Here is a 19,292-nt window from a genome sequence, read left to right as displayed (position 1 = left end):
TATTTTTGGCTCACCAACTCTATCAGCTCAGATCTGGACAGTGTTATAACCTCGTAGCATTTATTAAGCACAGATAAACTACATTTGAGTTGTTTGACTGTCTTTCTCAAAAAATAACTGCTTTGATTTGGAACACGTAATCCAGGCTTTTCTCTGATCCATTGCAAAGATCCTTTAACATTGTTGTAGAGCAGATGTTTTTGCACTTTTCTTAAGGTGGTTTAAAGAAGTTCTGCAAAGTTACACTGCATCATATGGACCATCTTTCATGTTCCAGTTCCAGGGTAAAAGCAGTGATATACTGTATGGACTGACAACACTGTTTAGTAGCGAGTTTGGTGTTGCATTTGCTGACCCATGGGCCTGACGTGAAAGGTGACATTTTACCAAAAAGCAGTGGCTGATGGTCGTTAGTTCCCATTAGTAGGTTTACTGTTCATTTTAGAGTTGATTATCTTATCTTGTTTTTTTTTAGGCAAAACACGTCCACTCATAGTCCTGAGGCAGTATAGGTATAAAGATATAATCACAATAATCCTTTATATACTTATATACTTAATAGTGCACCCAAAAAATCAAGTTACAAGGTGCCTAATACACACACAAAAACAAATACAATGAAAAAAGTAAATAAAAGACATTAAAGTAGACCAGATTAGGAATTAAATAGAGTGATTTTAGCTGCCCCAGTAGCAAGACATTTAAGACATAACCGCAATGTACCCAGGTTGGTGAGGTTGTTAACTTTTAGCAAGGGGGACGGACCTGGTTCGTGTCATTCACCCGTGACTAGCCAAGGGCCCCATGAACAGTTTTTCTTTCATGTTTTTATTTTAAAGATAATTTTTTTGGGCATTTTAGGCCTTTGTTTTTATAGGACAGCTGAAGACATGAAAGGGGTGAGAGAGGGGGAATAACATGCAGCAAAGGGCTGCAGGTTGGAGTCGAACCTGCGGCCGCTGTGTCGAGGAGTGAACCTACATATGGGCGTGCGCTCTACCAGCTGAGCTATCCAGGTGCCCGAACAATTATTTTTTTTAATACCCACGCCACCAAATCCGTCCGCTGCTTCAGCACCAAGGATGGATTTCTCAATACACAGCAATGTAATGCTACTGATATTTCAGAGCCTTGGTCGGGGCCATAGATTCTAACCTCAATCAGATAAAGGATCAGTGAGTCAGGCAGACTAGACCAACACATTCAACTAAGCAGCCTCTCTGGCCATGCACTTTCTCTGTTACTGTGGGATGGAGAGGGCGGGATGGCAGCTTAACAAGGGGCATGCGTTTTGGTCAGTTTGCTAACAAGAGGGATGGCAACCCCCCTTATCCTGCCTCTTATGGCCATATGGCCACGGTTCAATTCCAGCCAGTCTTTCTTTCAAATAAAGGCAAAACTAATCATAAAATATAAATTATATTCTTCTACTCTAATAGATGGAAAATATGGTAAAACAAAATCCAAAATGAGTAAAAATGTAAATAAAGAACAAACAAACAAAAAAACAGGGACACATAGGGTCACAACAGTCTTCTTCAGATAAGTCAGCTATGTACTGTATATACAGTAGGGTAAGAAAGAAGCCCTTATAATAACTTAGAATTTTTAGTCACACTTTTCTATACCATGTTGTTGTAGCTGTAGCTGACTTTTACTACTATGCAGTATAACACATGCAGTATCAGTATCTAATAATAGATAGCGTTTTGACATAATATGAAGCTGGGGTGTTGAGGGAATGCTTGGTTTTGCTCACATCGCCCAGGTGATAATCACTGTTATTAACTTTGTGGTGCTGAAGAAACCGTGTAAAGGCACAGAGAAACAAAATTCCTGACTTCTCCACTCATGTAAAGTTGCAATCTTTTCTCCACATGCAGGACAACATGAAAAGTCTTCTAGCTTACATTGTCGCATACTACCTCAGACACTTCGATGAGGTAAGCTTTAGAGTTATCATATAACTCTTTCTCTTTTTAAGACTCTTAGCTTTGTCCGTTGCTTATTTTGTCCCTATTTGTATACTTTCATATCAGTCTTGCTATCGTATTCAGAGCTATGAGATACAACAAACCAAACTTAGATTAGAAACACGTAATACAGACATTCTGTTTGCAACATTTCCATATCCCTCTGGTGTTGCATCACACAGCTGTAATGCTTTTAACGTTCATATTTATCAGCAGCCAGTAAATAAAAATGATGTATGTGATGCTCCAAAAACAGTATCAGACATTTATGTAGATATCCAAATTGTTTATGTCATAATGTTACTGTAATATGTGTATGTGTGTGTGTGTGTGTGTGTGTGTGTGTGTGTGTGTGTGTGTGTGTGTGTGTGTGTGTGTGTGTGTGTGTGTGTGTGTGTGTGTGTGTGTGTGTGTGTGTCCATCACAAGGATGCTGGTAGAGAGACGTGTGTGTATCCTCTCCCTGAGCCTCACGACCTGTTTCAGGCTTCACAAATGAAGTTTGAAGACTTTCAGAAAGACCTGACTCGACTCAGGAAGGACCTGAGAGGTAACACACACACACAGAAACCCACACACCACACGCACACACACACACACACACACACACACACACACCACGCACACATACACACACACACCACGCACACATACACACACACCACACACACAAACACACATAGTATCCAGCTTACATCTTACTTAACCTCAATTCACAATATTGAGGAAAAAAAAGTTTGTCCTTAAAGTTTGTCCTTACACAATGTATCTAGCCACCCTTGGTACCAATATATTACTGTAACTATTTTGTAATATCCATCTGCTTGTATTTAGTTTTTTTGACTGATTGTAATTTCTGTCTGCGTTATTTAATCAGCGTGCACATCAGAAGTGGAAAAGGTGTGCAAGGTTTCAGACGAGGATGACCTGCAGCCTTTTAAAGACAAGATGGAGGACTTCCTCGCACAAGGTGACTGACCAAAGAGCCCATCATCCTGAGGAAGTTCTTTCATATTGACCAAATCTGCATCTAGCAATTTGTGTTCAGTGCCGATGCAGGAAGTAGTGTGCTTTATGTAGCAAGGCAGAAAGTGAGGAGGTTCACGTACCGTCACAGACTTACAATTAATGTTTGCTTTTTTACGTTAACCGCAATCTTTAACTAACTACAACTAAGTGTTTTAGTTACGTAAACTTGAAGGAGCCCCGTGTTGTTTTCTTGTAGACAACGTTTCTGTGTATATTCACTGTTTCTCACCAAATTGCATTGTGTGTGCCCTGGGTTCTAACAAACGTATTGAATCCATCCTCATTAGACATTTGCGGACAGCGTAAATATTTTTAAATTATGCATTGTTTACATGTTTGCTTGCTCAGTCCTATTCTTTCTTGCATTTGTGGGCACATTGCTGTGTTTTTAATATGCTGTGCTGTCGATCAGTGGAATAGCTTCAAACTAGCGGCAGGAATGTGTATTGTGCGTGCACGATACAAACACAATGGGAAACAACTTGTAAAAGCATTGTATCCAAAGCATTACTAGTGGTCCAAAACTCCACAGGTTACCTTAACCACAGTTTGTCTGACCACCATCTCTCCCTGATTGTAACCATACTGTAGTTGCCATGCACATTTTATTTTCAAAACCATTTGCATTAAACATAATCTAGGGTTTCATTCAGCATCAATGTTCGTGTCTGATGATACCTTTTGGGTTAGGGTTAGGGCAAGTTAGGTAAATTATTACTCTTTGCATTATTAATTGTTAAACCCTCAAAGTCTTAATAATTGCAAGCTTTTCCCAGAGTCTAGAAGAGCTATCTTTATCTTTGACATTAAATCTAAATGTATGGGACGGACAGGTGGGCAGCAGTTGCCAACAACAAACCCAAGTACTCTCTTATGTTTCACTTTTGTACTGACCTCTTGTATTCTTCCTTCTTTCTTAGCTAAAGGTGAACTGGAGACCCTGGAAGCTCAACTCAGCAGCACTCACAAACTGTAAGAAAAACACATAACATGACATTCCAAACACCCTATATCTGTTTTATTTCAACTGTCTCCATCACTGGGAGCACTATGACACACTGTAACACTGGGGTCAATACACTTCATACATCAGCTGGCCCATATTCCTTATGTTTAGCAGCTACAACATTACACCATAAACCAGTGATCGTCAACTGGCGGCCCGCGGGCCACATCCGGCCCGCCAAAGCTTTCAGTCCGGCCCGCAGAACAATAATTAATTCAGAAAATGTGAAGAAGTAAATGCGTTCTGGTATTTAGCATTTCGAGCATTCAGAGCAGGTAACCTACCACAGGGAGAGCGTAAACCTGCCCTCCTGTAATTGTATTTCTATTCATATTCTGATTAGTTTAGGTATTGCAGATCTAACGTTCAGTCACACTTAACTGGACAACACCCAGGTACACCAGACAAAATGCCATGCAGCTTCAAGCACAATTCATTTGGATACAAGCGTTGCATTTTGGAAGATAGACAGTATTCTGTACAACGATGCCCGCGCTCCACACACACAGCAGAGCCGAGGTGTGTGCGTTCCAATACGCAGCACATGTACCTGACTGGGAACGATACAAAGGATTATAAACCGCCGCTGGCACAGATGAAGTAACGCTAGGCTCCTTACTGTAAGTAGCAGGGGCGATTCTAGGATCAGACCTATAGGGGGGATACAGTGCCTTGCAAAAGTGTTAACCCCTTGATTTATTACCTCAGTAAACATTTTCATAATGAGTTTATGGTCTCAATCACTAGTTTTAAGTCTTTTTGAATTATGGTCTCGTTGATTTTAAAATCGGCGATAAAGCAGGGTTTTAGGGCGTGGCTATGATGTGATTGCCAGTGAAAGTGTGTAACGTAACATAGAGTCCTCCCTCACTCCTCCCTCTTGTCAACCAGGATGGCTGCGCCCGTAACGGCAAACTCAACGACTCAAAGCAGATCTCCACAAACTAATGGGTGACGTCACACATGCTCTGTCCATTAATAACCAGTCTATGGTTACAGGTGCATAGCATCGGCGAAAAAAATAAAATTGATTAAAAAAATAAAAATAAAAGAATTGTTTTTATTATTATAATTTTTAAGGGGGCTACAATAAAACAGGCATAAACATGTAGAAAGCCATATTTCAATCTGCTCTGTCTGCGCAGTCCACTCTCGTCCACCGCGCTGTTTTACACAAACACAGCTCTACTCTGCCAATTTTTACAGACAAGCTAAAATGAAAGATATCAGTTTGAAGTCTAACTGTTTATCTTAGTTTGCCGGGAATCTTGAACTCTGGACAAATTCTTGTAAACTTAGCTAACGAGGCATTACAAAAAAACGTTAACTTAACTAAAACTGTAATATCTGTTTGCAAAACTAACTCAAATAAAATAAAATTATTGAGTAAATGTCCTTAGTTTTCATCTTTGTTAATGTCTTGCAAAAAAATGCAAATAGCGTTATATCTTTCCGACCATGACATTTCCCGTAGACATGTATAGTTTCCGACTGGGAACCCAGAAATTCCGACATTCCACGTCAAATTGAACACAACATGTCCATGCCCCTCGCCTGGTAACATGGCGGTACCGAAAGTCGGAAGAAAGCGGCAGAGTCCTATTTGATAATGACTGTGTCAGATAAAAGCAAGTGCCTTGCAGTGGAAGGTGGTAAAATATGTGGACAATTTATTACAGGGAAAAATCCCACGAATTTGAAAGTACATTTGAGAAGCGCACACAAGGAGGCTAACCTAGCTTACCTTAACAAGGTAAAGGAGAACAGGTTAGTACATATGCAGGAACACCAAATAGGCGGCTGCATATATGAAAAAAAAAAATAACCCTAAAAAAATTCTTACAAAAGGTTTCTCAGCTGGTTTTTGTAGTATTAGGTGTATTAATAATTAATAACATACTAAAAGTTTACCAAAGTTTGACCACTAGAAAGGTGTAATTTTCAAGATGGCGTCCAAGATGGGCAGGACACCCTTAAAAAATCCTAAATCCTTCAATATTTGACCTAGCCAAGTAATCTTGGTGTTTAACCCCATGTTGTCTGGGTCTGGGCAGGCCTTAGCTCTGACCTTGTCATCGAGCAGACATTGATGCGATCCTTGAAAAGCAGTGGAGGCTTGACCCATGGAAGTGGAATGACTGAAGAAATGCGAGCATTGTGGACCATGTCTACACCCATCACATCTGAATACAACAACGCCATGCAGGAATTCAATGACCTCACCTACACGACCAGCGAGCAGCACCGAGAATCCTCAGAAGCAAATATGAAAAGAGATCACTCTGATCTAGAAAAGATCAAGGAAAAGCTTAGCATTTGCACACCATTCGCTCCAGACCCATCTCTGAGAATCATTCTAACTGGTGTTGTTGCCAAAGAGGAGGTGAATGTGCATGAGTTTGAGACTGTTGGCAATGAGATCATTGAAAAGATGATTGGAAAACCCGTTTTGGAATATCCTTCAAACGGAAAGACCAGGCAAAAACCCTTGCAGATGACTCCACCATCAAAGTTGCCCAAGACAACTGGACAATTTTCACTGGAAGAGGTAATGAGCTATGAGCTCTGCTCATTTCCTGCAGCCCTGTTTGTAGGCAAGGAAATCTTCTGTAAAGCCAACAAGCCCCAACATCATGTCGAAAACTGGACAATTTTCACTGGAAGATGTAATGAGCTATGAAGGAAATCTTTTGTAAAGCCAACAAGCCCCAACTAGCACAGGCAGTCACTGAGTTCTTAAGCAAGAAATATAACAAAACTGTCCTGGATTCCATCCCACCAACTCAGTATTATGTTCTTGATGGTGTCTCCCTGGTTCACCGCTTGGCATGGAAAAAGGGTGATAGTTACGGTGCCATTGCACATGTCATATGCAGACTTTATCATACGCCATTATGGTAAAGCAACAGTCGTTTTTGATGGTTATAGCCAGTGGTGGAATGCAACGAAGTACAAATACTTTGTACTTAAGTACATTTTTCAGGTATCTGTACTTTACTTAAGTAGAATCAATAGTGCATACATTTTGCAGCAATTGTCTATACTTTCTACTCCACTACATTTCTACAACGTTCCGTTACATTTTTTGATCAGTTTTCCCCCTGCCAAAACGTCTTCCTGACCGTCACACATTTGTCTCACCAGTGAAGTGGCATAGATATGGGGCACCGCCGATCCTTCATCGGCTTCCAAGCTGGCTCCGGTGCTCCAGAGCCCTCGGTAATACAGCCTCCGGTAAAAGTGAAAATGAAAATGTTTTTTTTTTTATTATTATTATTATTCCCGTTTTTAAATCATAGTTGCCATCTATTTCTCTCCACAGCGTTGTTTTCTTCTCCGCCAGGCTTCGTAAGATGCGTTCATATCTTGTTTATTTGGCTGGACCTCTTCACATCCGCTCCCCCTTTTCCGCTGCTTCACACACTTTATTTGCTTACGCTCCCATGGTTAAAGGAAATAAAACGGTCTTAAAATACATCCGTGAATAAAACCAACCGCATTCTGATTCTAACAACATATTTCCGTTTTATGCTTGTTAGGATAAGGACTTTTTTTAAAAGCCAGGCCTTGTTTGTGGTAGTGGACAGTATGGATACTGTCAAAGCTCAGCATCAAAATAACTGAACCAGCCCTTTGTAAATCACGGGTCTCTAGACACAGCGCCCTCACTGACCAAGGTGCAAACTAACGAACTAACCAACTTTTTTTCTTATTTATAAGATTGAGAATAAATGGTTATGCAAGTACTTTTACTTTTAATACTTAAAGTACATTTACTTTTTACTTTTACTTAAGTAGGGTTGTCATTGTGGTATTTCTACTTTTAAGTAAATGTGTCTCTGGTTATTTGTACTTTTACTTAAGTACTGAGATTCAGTACTCCCTCCACTACTGGTTATAGCGAAGGTCCTTCCATCAGAGACAATACGCATCAGAGACGTGGTGAAAACACTCACCCCATCGTTAACTTCAATGCAGAGTTCAAAGCAGTTTGTGGGAAGAAAGGATGATTTCCTTTCCAGATCTTGCAACAAACAAGGACTTATCAATCTTATGACCGCATCAGGTGATGCAGACGTGGACATTGTCAAAGCTGCAATCAAGGCCTCAGAACATCAGCCCAAAACCTTGATAGGGGAGGGTAAAGACTTACTCATTCTTCTCCTCTACTATGCTGGGACAAACAATAGAGGCCTCTATTTTTGTTCTAAGCTACTGAAGTGTACAACATCAGTGAGATGAAACAAGTCCTGGGTAGTGACTTGTGTTCCCAGTTGCTGTTTATTCATGCCTTCACAGGATGTGACACAACTTCTAGTGTTGGCAAACAGACAGCATTCCAGAAACTTGTGAATGGTGAATCAACCATCCAGGCCTGTGCAAATGTGTTTCTGCTCCCACATCAAGCAAGGAATGTGATAGAGGACCATGGGAGAGAGTACCGATTCACTTGCCTCTTTGCGCTACAACCTTTTTAGCAAGAAAATTGTTACCGCCAAATCATTTGTTACCCCATAACGTCTGCCTCCAAAGAGTTTACTTCCAGATCATGGTGTGGATTGGAAAGGAAGGTGACATGAACACAGTGGATTGGGGATTGAAACTGATGGACTACCGGTTCCTGCCAGTTATGACCAGTAAGACTGCTGCCCCAGAAAGCCTCCTGCAGATGATCCACTGTAATTGCACAACTGCCTGCCAAACACAACAACAGTTGCAGGGCATATGGACTAGAGCTGAAGATCTCTGCCGGGTCCCATCGGGTTCGGTTCGGATTTCTATCATTTTACACGGGCTCGGGCCGGGCTCGGGCTTGCGCTCCAGGTTGCGCGGTAAATGAGCGGTTAGGTGATGCGTTTCGATTAGCGTGTAAATGGATGCTGAAGAGGTGAAACAGAGGCTGGCCTCTGGAGGACTTATTTTATTTCTTTGTTCCAACTTCCAAGTGGCCTACAGCCTACGTTAGTCACGAATAAATGTATAAATGACTCATTCTTGATGAAAGACAAAAGAGCTGTGTGCGTGCGGCGCAGTCTCTTTTTTCTTTCTCTCCCCTTTCCGCCGAGTGGTGCGTGTGCCCACTAGCTGTGTGAAGCGCGTGTCTGCGCTATTCTCCGACATGTACTCTAATCACTGCTGATAGACGGCCTTTTGTACAGTCAGGCTGTAAACGGGTTCGGGCTTTTAAAAAGCTGTCAATCAAAATGTAGCCCGATTACAGCTCTAATATGGACTACCATGCATGCCTGCTTGTGGACCATGTCAAGTTGGGAATTGTGAGAATCACTATAATCAACTTTGTATAAAAAGTATAAAAAATAAACCAGAATAAGAGGAAACAACTGAAGAAAATAGAAAAAGATATGTATAAATAAGAAAAGTATTAAAAAAGTATAAAAAACAAAAGGCAAAAAAAACATATGTTTGTAACCAATTGCTTTAATATAAAATTGTACTTTTAATCACGTATCTATCATGCAGATATGCTAATTAGAATATTAGATGGCCAAAACATGTATCAGGCACCAGTATTCCTGGTCTAGGAGGAATACAAAGGAGTAATGGTCATTTTAAGGACCTGACGGCCACCATTTTGAAAAAGGGGCCTTTCTTGGAGTCAAACTTTGGTAAACTTTTAGTATGTTTTTAAGTACATCTGATACTACTGTAAACCACTGAGAAATATTTTGTTAGAATTTTTTTGGGGTCATGCCATATTTGCAGCTGACTAAAAAGCAGGAGGAAGCGTGGGTTAATATGTGGATTGATACTGGGATGTCTACACAACTGTGTGAGTCGATTGACTTCAAAAAGTTCTCCACTTTACTCGAACCAAAGGGGAAAACACCTGTTCATGTATGTCTTCTTTAGTCTGTTGACTATTTAGGTTTTTTCCTGGAACACGTCACTTACACATTTGGCACATACTGCGTCTTGTGTAGACTGTTTACATATTTATGACCATATGTAGGCTACATTTTATGTACTGGTGTTATTGTTGAATACATTGTAAATACATATTTCTAAAATTGTATGATGTTTTTGTTGAGTTATTATTACACAATACTTTTTCTGACCTTTTTGAATCCCCTGACAAATAACCCATATTACAAAAAAAGACTAAAACTAATAAAAACTAAAACTAAGCATTTTCAAAAAATAAAAACTAAACTAAACTAGCAAACCCGCTTTAAAAACTAATTCAAACTAAACTGAATTTGAAAACAAAAAGTCAAAACGAAATAAAAATAAAAACTAATGAAAAAATGCAAAACTATAATAACCTTGCTTTATATGCACGTGAATGACGCCGTCATTATGTCCGCGTTCTTCATTCTTGATGATGATGCCGGTTTTATTAATTTGCAACAGCATTGTCTTATTGCAAATGAGGCATACAGGACGAATGCGTAGCCTGCTTATCAGTCCATTCATCATTAAAGCTGCGGTTTTCCACGTCACGCACGTTTCGCTTCAGCCTCTTTGACAGAGACATTTTTACCTGACAACAGCTGTTTCTTTCTGCATTTTCCACCAATCAGGACGCTGCATACTACAACCATGTTTCTGTAATCACAGACTTTAACCATCACTCCTTAGTGAACTGCCTCCTAGTCTGAGATCATTTTCTAGTTAAAGAGCTAGTTATCATTATGGAGTTTCCATGTTTTTAGGAGTCTTCTCACACTAATACATGACCCCTGCGCTATAGCTTTAAGCTGTGGTGGATCTTCAGTTCCACCTCTTTACTAGATTAGAATTTTGGGGCTCCAGTAAGTGACAAATATGTTTGTAAGTGTAAATTCAGATTGCAGCCTCAGGTGTGGTTGGGACATCATAGAAATTACACCAATGTTTTTCCACAATCAATGAAAATCATGGCTGTACTGTAGGTCTTCTGGTCGTCTCACTGGAACGTATGCACAGTTTGGCATTTTCAGCATCATATTTTTCTCTCAACTGAAATAAAAGGGATAAGTGAACTTGTGATTGTGTCCTGTCAGGTTCCTGGAGCTCACAGTGTTCTTCTCAGTGAAGGCCAAGGCAGGAGAGAAGGAGGCTTCCCCCAACACTTTATTCTGCATCTGGCACGAGTTCTCCTCTGACTTCAAGGAACAGTGGAAGAAGGAGAACAAAGTCATTCTCAAGGAGAGGTACATTCATGTCAATTTAGAATTATCTTTGATAAGTAAGTTAGCTATAGCCTATTGTATCGGCTATTATCAAACACTTTCGGGTCTTGATCACCCTGTCGGCATTTTATTTGCCAGTATGGCCTGCCAGCTAGGTTGCTTAGTAACTTAATCCCTTAACGCTACATAGTAACATTAGGCTACTGTATTCTGTAGATGTTACTTACCCATATTACAAAACAAACTCGATGAAAGGTTGACGTTTCACAGCGCTGTGCCGGGTCCAAAAGCTGAAAAAACAACAATCCCAAAGCAAAAGCTCTCTGTCTCACCTGTAACTCACACAATCCTATGCAGTGTGTGTGCAGCAGATGTAGCCAGTTAGGCCTCCTGCACACTGGATGCGTGGCGTGAGCGTGGCGTTTCTGTTGCGTGTCAGCTGCGTGGCGGCTGCTGTGTGGCGTTTTGTGTCTTTGCACACCAGAAACCTGTCTGACACAGCGCTGCTGCTCAAGCAGTAGTATACTTCATGTTAAACATAAATATAGACTGATTTGATTACAGCAAAGACAACGTCGGCAGTATTGACGGCAAAATAGGCTACAGACTATTTTTTGTCTTACTTTGTTCTGTATTGACAGGTGCAATATTTGAAAATCGACAATTATAATTTTTTTTTAATTACATTTTTGTCAAAACCTAGAGACTTTCAAACATCAACATGTCATTTATTAAATGTATTTGTGTCAAAAGGACATATAAACATCTTTTTGTGTTCTATTTTGCCTGGAAACGCTTCCAACACGCTTGCGTGTCGTGTGAAAAATAGGCGTCGGTTCTATTTCTAGCATGCACGCGTTTGTAAGTGGAGTGTGTAAGCAGTGTGTAAGCTCTAACCTGTTAACATGGGAGCCGAAATAAAAACGGACACGCCACGCAGCTGACACGCTCACGCCACGCAGGCAGTGTGCAGGAGGCCTTAGAAATACGTCCATTTACGCATTCAATGTAGCCAAAGCGTTAGGCATATTAAACTTTATACTTTAACCTTCCTCTTGTCTTAGGGTCAAATTTGACCTGTTTTCAAAGTTTCTACATCAGAAATTTGGGTTTCTTTCATGCAAATTGCCCAAAAATAACACAGATTGAGCCAGATCACTATCTTCGCAAGTAAAATGAAGGATCAGATCACTATCTTCATTGAATATTGGGTGTTTTATTATATTTTTATAGCATTTGAAAAAAGAATGAAATGGTTTCTGAACAGTATCCTGACTTAACTTTGACAGACTGTGATTATCCACTCAATCGTAACTACTTGTCGAAATAATTCATAATTTCAGCTTTTGTTTAACTCAAAAATTAGGTATAATTTCATATAAATGAGGTTTATTGACCATGAATTCCAAAAGAAAAGTATAAACTAGTGGTAATAAGTTGATGTTATGTTATATTGGTGAATCCTGTGGTAGTGAAACAAAGCACAGAAAAAAAGCAACAAAAACTTCAAAAAAAGTGTCTTTTGGTGTTTATATTAGCTATTAGATATTTTCATAACCACCATGACATTCATCTTGGCTGCTAGATTGTTCATGAATTTGATATATATTCATATTAACTGCATTCATATTGCGTGTTTTGCAGGTTGAAAGCAGCGGAAGAGTCTTTCCGACAGGCCAAGGAGAAGGCTTCCTACAGCGTCAAACCCAAACATGCCTCAGGCATCGTAAGTTCACCTTTCACTCTTGTTTTTGGGATCACTTGATCGATCACTTGATTATCTTTCTTGAAGAAGAAAAGCTCCAATAATGGATATTATTTCCACTGCTTCATTACGTACCAATTAGAACTAAGAGTACAGCTTTGAGAAACATCTGTACACTTTATTTGAAGTCCTCCTATTTAGAATTTAGAAATAAACAGTATATAAACATGTAATACATGGTTTACAACACTCTCTAGGTGTGTATTAATGTATTTGTTAGGCCTGTTTTACAACAGTCAAAATAAATACAAAGTAGGAGAAAATACAAGTACCGCAAAAATCCATCTTAAATCTATTTTAAATAAATCAATTTTGAAATGTTTGAAATGTAAATCAATGGCTATTGATATCACTTGTCTTTTGAACACTTAATGTTAGGGAAAGATGGCGATAAGTGCTGGCCACTGTCATGACACATGATGTGAAATTCTGATACTGGTATTGAAGGAAGCAAACCGCTAACTTCCATATTGAATGGGAGTGTTGATTTTGAAAATTGAAATGAGTTCTGACGCTGCTATCTCTGAGCCTGGCTCCACCCTCCTACGTACTTCCGCTCAATTTTCATTTTCCTTCAGTACTACGTCTGGGTTTGCGGTATAGTCTTGGGTTTTCTCTGACCAAATATTTGGCGGTCCAATCAGCGAACAGAGGGAGTGGCTGAGAACGATGACATTGAGGTCGTGACGAGCTTTAGTTTGAGTTGTAGTTCCGTAATGGCGGCGGAGAAAGATGCGAGCGAAGCCATTTGGTCCGTTGTGGCAACGCTGCCGATTATCCAGAAGTTAAAGCCCGAGCAAGAACAATCTTTGCTGAGTTGTGTTAGTGGCCATGATGCTATGGCCCTCCTCCCCACGGGGTTCGGGAACAGTTAGATTTTCCAGCTTGCTCGGTTAGTGGTGAAGGAGTTGGCTAAGGCTAACGCTAGCGATGCTAAGCCGATAGTTGTTGTTGTCTACCCTCTTGTTAGCCTGGTCCTACCAGACAGTACGTAGGAGGGCGGAGCCAGGCTACCAGAGTGGCTCTGGGCAGATCCAATAGTTTTAAACTTCAACAGAGTACCCGCCTTCAAGAAAGTTAACACTTGTCAATGGAGAGTGGCCAGACTCTCTGTACAAATGAAATGTACCAGAGTCTGGTAGGACCAGGCTAATGGACCAGAGTCTGGTAGGACCAGGCTAATGGACCAGAGTCTGGTAGGACCAGGCTAGTTATCTCTCTGACCTAAATGTTCATCATTCCCACTTCAAAATAAAGATAGATTTCCATTTTTTTTACCCTCTGAGGACAAAAGGCGCACCGGCGAGTCCAAGCGATGTTTGACAACACTCCTACTCAAAAAGCAATATTACAAAATTTCATTTATTTACTATTTTATTCATATATTACGCTACTTTTGTGAACCCAAGACTTTTGTAAACTCATTTTCAAGAACCAAAACAATTGAGTGTAGGTATGTTTTCACAAGAGATTTTAGAAATATTTCCACTTTAGGGCCAAATTATCTCTTTAGACATTGCTTTGGAAAATGTTGGAGGTCACTGTGCAGAAAGCTGAGTTTGTTCTGAACATTTTGATATGAAACACACGGGGATCAGGTTATATGCAAAAACCCTTAAAAGGAGAATTCAAGAAGATAACTAAAAATGCCCTTAGACCTCAGAGGGTTAGGCTTTTGTTTATGTAGCTTTGCATTGCTTTTATTAAGATGATAGACAGGTGTGATGCACTTAACCTCTATGATTTTATGTCCTTTCCACAGAAAGCCAAGCTTGGCATGAAGATTTAACTCAGTGGACTTGGAAGGCTTGTTTTGCCGACTTTGGGCACCAGTAGAGTCACAGACACAAAAAGTATGAAGAAGACAGAAGAGAAAAATGAAGGGATGTGTGTGCAGCTGAGCCAACTCAAGGACATCTTGTATCATTGATTTATTTCTTCCAGTTGAATCGGTTTTATGTGCTCTGTCAGCTTGATGCCTTATGTTGCTCTCCTCTCCAGCTGGTTGATAACTGAATCCAACATAATCATGGATGGATGCTGTTGCAGGGCCATCAGGCACCAGGAATCATGTGTTGTTGGGATCGCCACAGCTCAAAAACACTATAGTATATATATAGTATACATCAGCTGGAATACTAACATATGCCTATATGCCTTCATTTATAAAATACCAAATGTCTCATAAATTAAGATTTTTAGGCAAACAGTTTAACTCAACCCACACCATAAATAGCATCAACAACAGGGGCTTGTATAATTAAAATCTTAAGGGTTAGGGTTATAAGTTTAACTGTTAAGCATTCAGATCCACCAGATGTGAAAGCTTGTTTGCAGAAGGTTTCTGTGACCGTAGCTTGAGAACAATAGAGGTACCAGCAAAAGAGTCAGGAGGATGTGAGGCTGCAAGGCGAAACTCAACCGGTAGAGGAACAGTGTTAATCTGCAGTTAGTCTGGATCGATGGAAGTACATTTCCAGGATAAAGCCTGACATCTGGTGTGTGGCTCACCAGCAGGATGTCCGCTCTCTGTGTGTTGCTGTTCTCAAAATCCCTTCGCTACAGGAAACAACAACAACTTCGAGCTAGCAAGCTACACGCTGAAAATGGTTTTGATGAGAATTTGGACTGTGCAACAAGGGAGACCTGCTTGGTTCTTTCGGGGAATGATTTTAAAGATTTACAAAGAATATGTTTACTGCATTTATTCTAATGCCTAACTGGGACGTTTTGGGACCGATTGGTGGGATTGCTGTGGACGAAGTACACACAGAGATACACTGATAAGAGCTAATGAGGTTTAACCATGTATCCAGCTAATTTAAATAGCTCACGTTACTATATTGTGTCAGCAGCTAACGTCATTTAATATTGTATGTGGCGTTTTCTTTTGCGGGGTGCAAATGTTCCACCAAATAAAGTTCCTTCACAAGACCATTTTTGCATTTTCGCAGAGCCACCGTCGCTGCGTGTGGAGCTTAGCGCCGCCCAAGATAATTGTGATTGGGTTAAAGAGAAGCAAACAACCCAGAGAGTTTTTTTTCTCCTGTCCCAGAATGCATCTGTGGTGTAGCCAGACCTTCCTCCACAGTGCTGTGGAGATAGAGCTAGACTAATCTGCAGTAACGCTGACAGATCTAGCCGGGGGCGACAACTATGCACTCAGATGTGTCATTTAATCACATTTATGTTTAATTAAGACAATACACATTTGATTTACTTTTCTACACAACGTACATTCACCATCTTTGTTACATAAACATCAGCATGCAACATTGAATTTGATGGTTCATTCTTGACCTTGGAAACAAAGCAGTTGACAACACAAAATCTCAACATGGGCCAGAGAAAAGTGGCCATTTGTAAAGCACTTTATGTTTTTGCTCATAATTCCTCAACTGTGAGGCGTACAAGCAAAATATTTTTTCTTGATTTGTTGGTTCCAGATTACATGTTTTTCCACTATTTTGCATTTAAAAAACAAAAAAACAGTTTTTTTTCCTTCACTCTTACTATTTTCAGGAGATTTATTTATTAATTTTTTCTCGGAACTTGACCTGGGAGTGCGACGCATTTCCCAGTAAATACACAGAGCCGTGCCTGCTGGCCTGTATAGAAATCTTAAAATCTCAACAGCCATTGATGTAAGAAAGGGCGAGAGTGACCGGCATTGAACGGCAGCACTTGTAGACACTCCGTGATATATTGTGGTTGTACTGTGCAAATATTACTATCAACATTTTCAAAATGCTATGTCGAAAAGAGACAGAAATCTGGGTTAGACCACAGACCTGTCCTTCTAAATGCCGCAGTAAATCGCCTCACATCGAGCACACGCTACATGGACTTTTACAAACTACACACACACACACACACACACACACACACACACACACACACACACACACACAATGCTGTTATTGATTCTTCATCCTGATCCCGTCAGATTTAGCCTCTCAGTTGAAAATTAAACGCAGTATGCACTTAACATGGGCTGAAGACTGTCACTGTAAACTTACATGTGTAGTTTTAATGTGCTGATCAATGATATGCCATATCATACCACATATACCATAGGAAGTGTGTGTGTGTGTGTGTGTGTGTGTGTGTGTGTGTGTGTTCTCATCAACTGTGGTTGAAAGTTATGTGCTGACGGATGTGCATAGTGCATTAAATTACAGCCATTGAATTGTGTTGCAGAATTAATGACTATCAATGTAAAGTAATAAATTGTTTAAAAAAAAGTATTATGAGACACTTTTTGTGTTTCTTTCATCGATGTCCTTTTCTGCTGGCCAGCATGATACTCTCAACAGGAACTTGACTACGTTTGAACAGTTTCATGTGCAATAAATGTTTATACATGTACTGTATATGAAGAGGATGCATGGGGTCTGAGAGTGGTGTAATTTATGTAAAATAAAGAATGAATTCTGCATTATTTTGGTTTCATGCAATATTTCGCTGTGATAAGGTGTCAGTCTTTGAAAACTCCTGCTGCTATTATTAGCAAATATACATTTTTGTGAAAAAAAAAAACATTGTTGATAGGCTTACTGGCCTATAGGTAAAGTAGACACTAAGGCCATCCAAAGATACAATTAATCTTAAAGCTTTAGTGCGTAACTTTTTGATATTAATGAATGTCCGTTACATTCATCCATTGCCAAATGAGTTGCTACAAAGCTAATTAAGACTATCAGCTCCACACAACTCTCTCTGGATTTCTCAGTATGACTATGTTCAGAAGATCGTGTCATCCGGCGACTTTAGCACGCAGAAACTCGAGTGAAGATAATGACCTGGGGAGGGTGGGGGGGGATTGTGCGATCACGGAAGGCTTGTATCATGAGGATGAACAACAGTTTTGTTGTCATTATTTAGAATTCCTACCATGCACTATAGCTTTAAGGATTCACTGTGCCACATGTATGTTTAACATTAACATCTGATTAATAAATTCATGCCAACAATTGGTATTTTAATAGCTTGGTATTCTATGCACTAAAAAGGTATGTAAAAAGGTTTTAGGCCTTCCTACACGTTATTGTAGGCCCAGTTTAATGTGCAACTTAATTTTATATATGTAGTGGAGGGTATATATTGTTGAAAGGCTGAAATACCCAATAATGCAAGGGCACACTACTGATGATGTGTCCAGTGCCCAATCGACCCAAAGTTTTGCCCTGGACAGGATTTACCTCCCACACAACTTGGATAACCCCATTAGTCGATCGTCAACCACTCTCAACAACAAGACAATTTCGAAAGTGCTCACCATTTACTGGCTCAAGGGACAGTTGTAATACCTCGTCCTGTGTCAACCTGATCTCACAGAATTCCGTGAAATGAACACGGCCCAAAATCTGTGGCAGTTTCACGGAATTGCAAAATATTCCGTGATGGGCCCACAGAATAATTCCGTGAAAAGAACACGGCCCCAAAATCTGTGGCAGTTTCACGGAATTGCAAAATATTCCGTGATGGGCCCACAGAAGAATTCCGTGAAAAGAACACAGATCGCTGAAAATTCCGTGATGGGCCCACGGAAGAATTCCGTTAAATAAACACGGCCCCTTAAGTTAAGGAAAAGGTCATGGTTGGGCTTACGGTTCCGTGACATGCGGGAAGAACGGGACGGTTGGGTTCAGGAAAAGGTCGTGGGTGGGCTTACAATTCTGTGACACGCGAGAAGAACAGGACGGAAAAGAAGAAAGCGACTTTAGGAAACTTGACATGCGGGACACAAACCCTGGTCTCCTGGGTGAAAGTCCTGTGTTGTTTGACCCATCCACCACCCCAAGGAACTTCCTTACGCGGAATATCGGCCTTACATAGTACTTGGTACCGTAGTCGCTCTTAATGCTACGTCATCTTCTCATTGACTTTGCATTGGCATTGTTTTCCATGGTGGCCACACGGATTTTTCACACATTCCATGCCACCACCACGTAATGCGCTGTTAACAATTTGTGATCATTTCACGGAATTCTGTGCGACCAGGCTGCCTGTGTTAACTGATTCTGATTCTCAGTATATTGCTCTGTCTCTCTTTAAGTTAAGGGGTCCTTGGCTTAAAAAACATTGAATACCCTGGTTATGTGGTCTAAATGATATTGCTGCCTAAGAAACCACGTCAAATTCAGAAAAGAGCGTAACAATACAAAATTACAGTGCAGACGTCTAGCAGAGCTGAGAGGCTGTGGCTTCTTAATGTGGCAGGGCAGTTCTTCTGCTAACTCATGAGCAGGGGCACACGCAATCTGTGGACGCAATTCAAAAAATAAAAATAACACATCTGCACACCGAGCAGAAAAACTGTTCGCTTAAATGCGTCGCTGCGTCCGTAGCTTAGCACCGCCCAAGATGATTGTCATTGGTTTAAAG

General features: G+C 40.3%; 1 protein-coding gene across 2 annotated transcripts in view; it reads left to right on the top strand.

The window, feature by feature from the left end:
• Positions 1 to 16,363, top strand: part of fmn2b (formin 2b) — a 52,420-nt gene extending 36,057 nt beyond the window's left edge. For both annotated transcript variants that reach the window (XM_031323974.2, XM_031323973.2), the window contains 7 exons: positions 1,884 to 1,943; positions 2,402 to 2,522; positions 2,850 to 2,942; positions 3,922 to 3,973; positions 11,012 to 11,161; positions 12,785 to 12,866; positions 14,668 to 16,363. In XM_031323974.2, the coding sequence (XP_031179834.1) occupies positions 1,884 to 1,943; positions 2,402 to 2,522; positions 2,850 to 2,942; positions 3,922 to 3,973; positions 11,012 to 11,161; positions 12,785 to 12,866; positions 14,668 to 14,694 (585 nt within the window). In that variant the 3' untranslated portion in view covers positions 14,695 to 16,363. The remainder of the gene's footprint in view (positions 1 to 1,883; positions 1,944 to 2,401; positions 2,523 to 2,849; positions 2,943 to 3,921; positions 3,974 to 11,011; positions 11,162 to 12,784; positions 12,867 to 14,667) is intronic.
• The last annotated feature ends 2,929 nt before the right edge of the window (positions 16,364 to 19,292 follow it).

The sequence above is a fragment of the Sander lucioperca genome, chromosome 22, assembly GCF_008315115.2.
Source record: "Sander lucioperca isolate FBNREF2018 chromosome 22, SLUC_FBN_1.2, whole genome shotgun sequence".
In the NCBI taxonomy this organism is placed as follows: Eukaryota; Metazoa; Chordata; class Actinopteri; order Perciformes; family Percidae; genus Sander; species Sander lucioperca.
This window is presented reverse-complemented; position numbering and strand designations above follow the sequence as displayed.